This window comes from Anneissia japonica, unplaced genomic scaffold (genome assembly GCF_011630105.1).
Source record: "Anneissia japonica isolate Jap-2015-1 unplaced genomic scaffold, ASM1163010v1 scaffold288075_len254835_cov185, whole genome shotgun sequence".
Taxonomy (NCBI): Eukaryota; Metazoa; Echinodermata; class Crinoidea; order Comatulida; family Comatulidae; genus Anneissia; species Anneissia japonica.
In genome coordinates this window covers 237637-246188 of record NW_022711128.1, presented here as the reverse complement: position 1 = coordinate 246188, position 8552 = coordinate 237637, and the positions used below count along the sequence as shown (strand labels likewise).

At 37.2% G+C, this 8552-nt stretch overlaps 1 protein-coding gene across 1 annotated transcript in view; it reads left to right on the top strand.

Moving 5' to 3' along the window:
- Window positions 1-4125: 4125 nt before the first annotated feature.
- The window catches only part of LOC117107325 (MAM and LDL-receptor class A domain-containing protein 1-like), a 98620-nt gene continuing 94193 nt past the window's right edge, over window positions 4126-8552 (top strand). The window contains exons 1-4 of the mRNA XM_033248969.1: window positions 4126-4184; window positions 6010-6153; window positions 6921-7298; window positions 8132-8311. Of these exons, the coding sequence (XP_033104860.1) occupies window positions 4133-4184; window positions 6010-6153; window positions 6921-7298; window positions 8132-8311 (754 nt within the window). The 5' untranslated portion in view covers window positions 4126-4132. The remainder of the gene's footprint in view (window positions 4185-6009; window positions 6154-6920; window positions 7299-8131; window positions 8312-8552) is intronic.

Here is an 8552-nt window from a genome sequence, read left to right as displayed (position 1 = left end):
TCAATAACCCACCAGGACTATCTGTCGTTTTCTTCTTTGCAACAGCGGACGAACAAAAGGCAGTTATTCTACAACGTTTCATGATTCTTTATCACTAAAAATTAACAAACACTCGTTTTGACGCACCCCGTTCTGTAGTGTGTCTGCTGTTGAAAACAAACTTCCTAGATTTTGTGACTGGCTATGATGACTGAGATGGACTATGTTGATTTATTAATAATATTTTGTTTGGGATGAAAAAAGGAGAGTCCATTTCCCCAAAATGCTCCATCAGCACATAGTTTAGTGTGTGCTATGGACAGTATGACTATGGAGTATGGAATTTACTAACCACACAATCCACAATCAGGTGATTAAGTCGCAAAACTTTAGCTGCATTTGGTGGATTAAGTCGCAAAACTTTAGCTTCGTTTGGTGGCACCATTTACTCTAGGTAGACGGCGACCGGTTTCGTTACCGGTTGGTACATTTCTTACAAACATTCAGCCAAAGGCCAGTGAAAGTTGAGACGGCAGCCGGGTTTTTATCGATGTTTGCCATCCTTATGTGTGCCATCGTAAAGTCATGGTTTGCCAGAATTGCGTTTTAATTTAAATCTCCGAACTTCTGAAGCTGAGATATTCTATGAATGTAGGCTTGTATCGCAGGCTACAATTTAAAAACGGGTGGGACTCATTCAAAAATTCGAGGGGGTTCGCTAGAAAAGGGGGGTTCGCCCGAACCATAAACCCCCCCCCCCTGGCTACGGGCCTGCTGTGGGTTATTGACATTTTGTTACTGATAGGTAAAATTAACAAATAAAGAAGGAATGATGCTAACTGATTTAAGTCTGAACAAATGCGCTACTAGCCTTTCTTCACACATTTAAGTGTTTGTCCTAAAGCTTCTGAACCACTATAAATCGTTTGATTATAATAGTGGTGGTGTATATGAGTCTTGAATTGAAGGGGTAATAGGGAGGGGCGCAAAGGTGGAGTGGGGCTTGACGATTAAGTGATGGGGAGCTAGATCGGAGAATAAGGTGATATGAGGTGATTGTTAACTACTTGAGCGTGACATTTTTACCCCAACCCCCCTCCCCATCTCATGAAATCTCTAAATTGCCATATTTTTTTCGCCCCCTGGACTATTTCCAAACGTTTTGAGCAGCGGCAAAACACGCTCATTTTGCTCTCGCCTGGGACATCATTCCGCCCCACCCCCATTTTTACTTCTGACATTTCAATGGGCGACAACTTAGGGCGTCTGGGGCGCAACATGTTTTGGGTGCAGTGGGGCGTGCGCACCCATTAGATGCGCCACTGAATGTAGTAGGTGAAAATAGGTGTTATCTGTTTTTATTATTAAGACTGTGTATTCTGTCTGATACAAATTTTAGTTAGCTACTTACATTTAGTCCAATTTGTTATAGGTCTTACACGAGAGCAGTCCTACTATTGTCTACATGTCGTGCTTACAGCTTGAAATGAGTTTAAAATGTGAAAGTGACACTCAGATAATATGGGAAAAATACATTAAAACATGGAAACAAAAGCCGTTAAAGGCGAAATAACTCTACTTTTTTCGGCCTAACGGCTTTATTTTCCGGTTAAATAGAATTGCAAATGATAATTATCATTATTTAAGTATAAACATTCACTCTCGATGAGAATCCATTATTATAAGTTGAGCTGGGAAGAGTTTATTGGAGGTTATGTTGATAGAACGAGTTTTTTTAGATCAGGTTTAATTGATGTATTGCAATAATAATAATAATAATAATAATTATTATTATTATTATTATTATTATTATTATTATTGTTGTTGTTGTTGTTATTGTTGTTGTTGTTGCTGTTATTATTATTTAGATAGATGAAATGATTGTGATAAGAATGATTAAACAATGATAAATACATTTCTTCGCAAGTATTTGGGAACGTACTGAGCATGCAGTACTATAATACGTCGGGTAGGACAAACATCGATTCGTGTTATTTCTCCTGACGCAGGAGTTGGTGGGGAGAGCCGACCTCCTAATGACTCCAAAAGTAGGGGTATAACAGGAGGGTAGAAATAAGGTCAAATGATATTGTATTTCATTGTCATAACATCACATGGTCTTGATTTTTTAGAAGCACTTGGCGCATCGGTTTTGGCTTGGACGCCCAATCACGAGGTCAGGGGTTCGAAACTCTCGTTGTGCAAATCGCTTGTGTCCTTGGGCAAGCACTTCATCTAAACGGTTACCTCTCTCCTTGGGCAAGGCACTTTATGTACGGTAGCCTCTCTCCACCCAGGGGTACAAGTGGGTACGTACCTGGTAGGTTCCAACACAACTGCGCTGATTACTTGCTGCAATATTATGGAATAATAGGCCTAATATAATTTAATTTAATAATTGAATTTGGTGTTGAGTATGTGTTCCATATGTGTTTGATCCAATGACCGGGGTAGTAATGTGAAGTGCTTAGAGGCTTTGTGCATGAAGCACTATATAAGAACGACAAATTATTATTATTCCATAGCTGTTCCACTTTTCATTGGTGACAAAGTCGACTACACTACGCTAGGCTAGTTGAATTCACCAATCAGCCTAATCAGCAAAATGTATCGGGAAACTGTAGGAACTTAAACCATAACAGCTATTTCCAGGCAATTTAGTACCTGGGTACGTTGCACTATGAACCTAGCTACTGATAAATCATATGTAGTATTTGTGAGGTACCGATGTTTTATCTTACGACCCGTACATAAGGTTCATAGATTGAAGCAGAAAATATAAAACGTAATGTTATATAAATTTTCATTTACACTGACTAAAGTCACATTGAGTATAAATTCTAAAAAGAGAATAATTTGAAGTCATTGAACAATTGGTTTACATAAATTGATTTCAATTGCAATTTATTAATGATAGTATTTATCTTTTGTTATGGTAATTAAATGCATAGAGAAGCTAACTGGAACAAACGGACTGGTATAGTGACGATAGCCTATATCATAGTCGAAATGGATTGATAAAGTTAAATTCTATTAAACGAGAGATCGAGGCGATTTTTTTTATCTTATGACAGAATAACCGACCACTGAAGATCGTCGTGCTTGTTGAACATGTCTAGGCCTTTGAACTAGCGACCGATGTTAGGCCCATAATCTAAAAATTGTATTTTAGTGCACTATCTACAACCCTGGAATGGCTATAGGCATACGTTGTTTGTGACATATCACATATTTTATTTATTTTAGTCAAACAAAATATGATATAGGTCTTATATTACCAATATATTTTCTAATTTGATGTTCGAAAACAAGGTTGTTTAATATATGTAATAGTTGATAAAGGCAGTTTATATTAAACAAGAGATCAAGGCGTGGTTTTATCTTAATTAAGACAAAATAACCGACCACAAATAACCAGAAGTGTTGCAGCCGTATCGCGTCGGCGTAATAGTAGGCAGCCGGAGAGAAGCAGTTAGATAAAGTGCCTGATCAAATGAAACATACATTTAAGCTTATCTTTTAAACACACTTTTTAAAATTGTGAAATTCAATTGTTGGCCTCAAACTTGCTCAGTTATTAGAACAATCTGTTCATATTAAAGTTTGGATCAGCTTTATTTAACAGCCTCATATCGAGATCTAAAACGATTCCAGTGTCCTATCGAATAAAGGTTTGACACATACCAACATTAATTAATGAATTGGGCCTACATGTAAAATTATCGGTCATTTAAAGGCATGTTTTTTCAGATATTGAACTTTGAGGACATGTTAAGATAAGACAAGTAGCGTGTAGGTCTACTGGGTGTCTCCTACCGGCACCGTATCAACAGATTTAATCTCTCTGGTTAATTTTTTGCCAGGGAGTGATTTGCTACCTGCAAATGGGTGGCAATTAGACGTCACGTGACACTAAAATTACCTGGCGGACCCATCACCGTGTAATATTAATGATATCGAATTAAATAGGATCAATTTCATTACTGGTCCCAATACCGACAGACTGTTTCACAAACAGTGGTCACAGGGACTCGATTAAAAAACCCTCGTTCATAAACAGGACTGTATATTTGTAAAATTTAGCAATATATACGTTGAATTTTGAACGTATAAAATATTTTTTGTATTGGATGTAGAACTCAAGGTCCTCGCCATGGGACCTGGGAAGATCGTGTTTTTCATAGCATTATTATCCTGTTTAACAGGTAAGTTGCAAATTACTTAAAAGTATGTCGTTATCAGTATTATTATCAACATCGTTAGACCTATTATCGTATTCATCATCATCAGTAGTATCATCCTCATCACCATTAATTTAGGCCCTAATCTCCACCTACTCCTTCTTTATCGCAATGGTAGATCCAGGACATTGAAGTATTGGGGGGCCAGGAAGGGACATTAAAAGATGGATTACCTAGATCCCCTCAGCTCCACAATGGTTGGGCTGAGGTAAGGAAATATATGGCACCTATAAATCACTGGAAATGGCACTCTCAGACTTAAATTAACTTTTACTGTAACAATTTAGGAGGGGGACCGGCTGGCCCCCTAGTATCCGCCAGTGTATTGTCGTCATCATCACAATCACCCACCACCAATATTATTATGGTTACCACTTTTATCACCAATATACTCTTCCTTACGATCATTGTTTTAATTTCTATACCACACTAAGCCTATTTAGGGAACAGTTACCGGTAATCCTGCGGATGAGAGTTGCTCCGATTTTGCTTCTCTCGGCATCGTTATAAAATAATATTTGATGCTGCTAAATTTCACGATATTTAAAATGCGTTCTTTTAGATTATTTCATATTGTGGTTTAGAAATGAACGCATGATGCAATATAATAAAATAATGACGCATACAAAGCGGCTGAGCAGAGGCCATTCTCACGAATTTGATGACCATCCAAAATATATTATATTTTAAAGTATATATAAAGCAACTAATTAGGACTAAAGCACATGTCTAGAGTATGTGATATGCCTATTGTCATACTGACATCAAAATACGACGCACACCATGACTTTATATGGGCATACTAGTAGGCCTACAAGTTTTTTTGTTTTTTGGTGTTTTTTTTTGTCAAAGAAAATTTGATAATCTTCACATAGCTTAAGTAGTTATATTACTTACTTTTGGAAATTTTCTACTTGCCAAACACCATCAAAATCAGCTAAATTTCAAAGGCTAGTAGGCCTATATATATTAATATAAGGATTTATGTGACAAGTACTGTAGTTCTAATGTTACAGTTGTTTAAAATTGGTTTTCCCCCGGCCAGCGATTAAACTGCATCGCCACAGTAGATTGGGATTTTATACATCAGCATTTTGACAATAGACTGCACAATGCTAAAGCTTAATAGCATCATATTATAGCTTTAATTTGGCCTAAAGGAAACTAAAATGACGTCTTAATGTGTTGTAACTAATTAAGTTAATTACGATTGAGAGTAGTTATGAAAACTTTAGTTTCGGGAATATTAAAAATCGCTTAGATCTCCATACAGTTATTGACCTTAGTTTGACTTGATTTGTTTAATCTTATAGGTGAATAGACACTTCATTATCGAGAAAAGTTGATCTCTGAAGTGTAAATAGTAAGGTGTTGCACTTTATCAGTTGTTTATCGAAGCCAGGTAACACGGGTAAAGCGGGTGCGCAAGCAAATCAACATTTCCAATGGCCGTATGAAGAGTTCAATAAATTGCATGGTAACTCATGTTTGTAGACAGCATAGGTGGATAAATAAGGGTCTGTCTAATGAAAGTACCTGCCCCCCACCCCACCCTCACCCCGAAACATATCTAGTTCGGTTTAATTAATTTTGGATATTTAAAAAAATCCCATGTGATCCCATTAGTATTATTTACTCTCTACCTGTGAGGGATGTCTTTTGTTGGATTTATTTTTTGTTGGAATGAAAAATGAACTACAAAATGCTTATTTATAGCCATACATGAAAATTTATTGGATTTCGTGGTAAATATACGATCCTCACTAGTCTTGAATATCATTTATTCCAGGAATAAATGGACAGTTCGACTGCAATTTTGAATCCAATTTTTGCGGGTGGACACAATTAAAGGATGACGTTTTTGATTGGATAAGGTATCGTGGAGACACACCTACGGGCACGACAGGTCCATCGGTTGACCACACATTAGGAAGTAAGTATAAACTTTTGTTAAAATGCATATGAAACAATTTAGGAACAGACTACAAACAAAACTACAGCGTAAACTTGCGTAAGTGCGTTGGCGGGACAAGTGTGACGACCAACGCGTATTCTTGACCGTGCTCTGATTTTCCAGCTTTTAAGTTCAATTGACACCATTACCGGCGTTAGCAAGGGGGAGGGGAGGGGTGTGGACTCCTTGTCCGGGAGCTTGAACCCCTCGTCGGGAATTCCTGGCACCGCCCCTGATTGACAACTTGGGAACAAATATAGCTACATAAATTTGCTGATGACCCTATGATGATGATTACGACGATGATGACGGCATGTCCATGATTTGTGATGATCAATACGATAGCGATGTTATGGATAATGGTCAGATGATTATTATAGATCTTAAATATTCCTATGATGTGATTGAAATTGATAATCATGGCATGCTGTAATTAAGCCACTTTCAGACGGCTAACGAAGAAGATATATGCCTAAGCCTGTATGTGAACAAAATAAACTTATATAGGCTCCTATTTAAATGTTTGAATTATTTACTTATTTTTATAAGTTTTATTTGTTTTCAATTGAAAAAAAATAATGCCGTTCCTATTCTTAGCTTAGTTTTTCTTAATTTGGTTTTTAATCAATTTAAAGGTTTTGTTTAAAATCTCCTAATATGTGTACTTCAAGAACAGAACAATATTTGAATTTTTGTTTGTTTAATTAAATATTTACTCTTACTACGATAAAATAATTTTCCCACAGATAGTGCAGGCTATTACATCTATATAGAAGCTTCGTCGCCTCGTATTCCACAGGATGCCGCCCGGTTGCTCAGTCCGGACGTAACCCTAAGTCAGGGTAGCGTGAAATGCGTGAGGTTCTGGCACCATAGTTATGGTTCTAACATAGGGACACTCAATATGTACGTTTCATCTGACGGTACAAACGCAAATCTTGGGTCACCCGTGTTTGCGTTTACCGGAACTCAGGGTGACAACTGGATTCTGGGACAAGTAGACCTTGATGAAGCTACGTATGGCAGTCAGTTCAAAGTGGTGTTCGAGGGACTTGTTGGCAACGGAATCAACGGAGATATTGCTCTTGATGATGTGCAGATAGGCTCAGGCTACTGTCCTCAGAGTAAGTACTTAAAGCAATTCCATATTATTTGTTTTGTAATTATTGGTTAATTCTTTTTAATTCAACTTAAAATGTCCCCGATTTTCTCATTACCAATTATATAAGTCAACTTTCTTTTCTTTACTCATCTAATATAGGAGCTTGGATATACCTTCATTTCAAGCGAATCAAAAACACAAAACACAAAAACTTAAGGATGGTTGAACGCATACTTTACCAAATTAAGTAAATAAATAAGTAAATTAGGTGTAATAATAAAATAAATGATTATACAAAAAAAAAAACAAAAAAAAAAGTGATTAAATTCCGTTGCATGTTCCTCAAGATTTTTTCATGGTGACTCTGGTTTGCGTGCCAGTTATGTTTTACCTATTGGGCCATGTGGCCGTGTATTCAATTTTTGAATAAAGTGTGCCTAAATACAAAAAAAAATAAATAAATAAAATACAATTTCAAGCGAATGGTTGGCCGAGTGCTTAATTTAGGGGCACCGTAACCTTCAGCTATAATATCGGCGCTGGTTCAAACGGCTCGCGCGCCAATGGTTCCGGAAAGGACTGTAAAATAGTCCCAGTGTACGCGTTTGGCTCGTGTGCGCTTTAAAGAACCCAGTACATCCTTCGAGAAGAGTAGGGGATTACCCCGGGTTACCCCGGTGTACTGGACCATTCAGTCCCCTGTCGTTTAATGGATATGCCACGTAGAATAGTGATTAAGTTCACTGATTGGCATATTCTTGGCACTTGTGCCTAAAGAAAGAAATGAAATGAAATGGATAAATATTAGATAATAATATTTGACCTTTTTTTACATTTTTTCTCGTGTAATTTCAGTTGTTGTAACACCAGCTCCAAGCGATGTTCCATCTTTCGCCCAGTGTGATTTTGAAGATCCAAGTATTTGTACGTTCGTACAAGACCAATCAGACCAATTTAATTGGACCAGAGCATCTGGATCGACAGATTCAGCTGGCACTGGCCCTACGTTTGACCACACATACGGAACTTCACAAGGTAAAACTTCGTCGAGATTATCAAAATTTCTTTGACAAAAAACGGTTGTTAGGCCAATTTATACATGACGTGCCTATATATGGTCATGATGGGCCTATATATGGTCATGATGTGCCTATATAGGGTCATGATTTGATGTCATTATGACCATATTTAGGCATGTTACATGTTTTTGTCAAATAAAATTTAATAGTTTGGACAGAGGGCTTAATTGCTATCCATTCACTGATTGTTACCTATT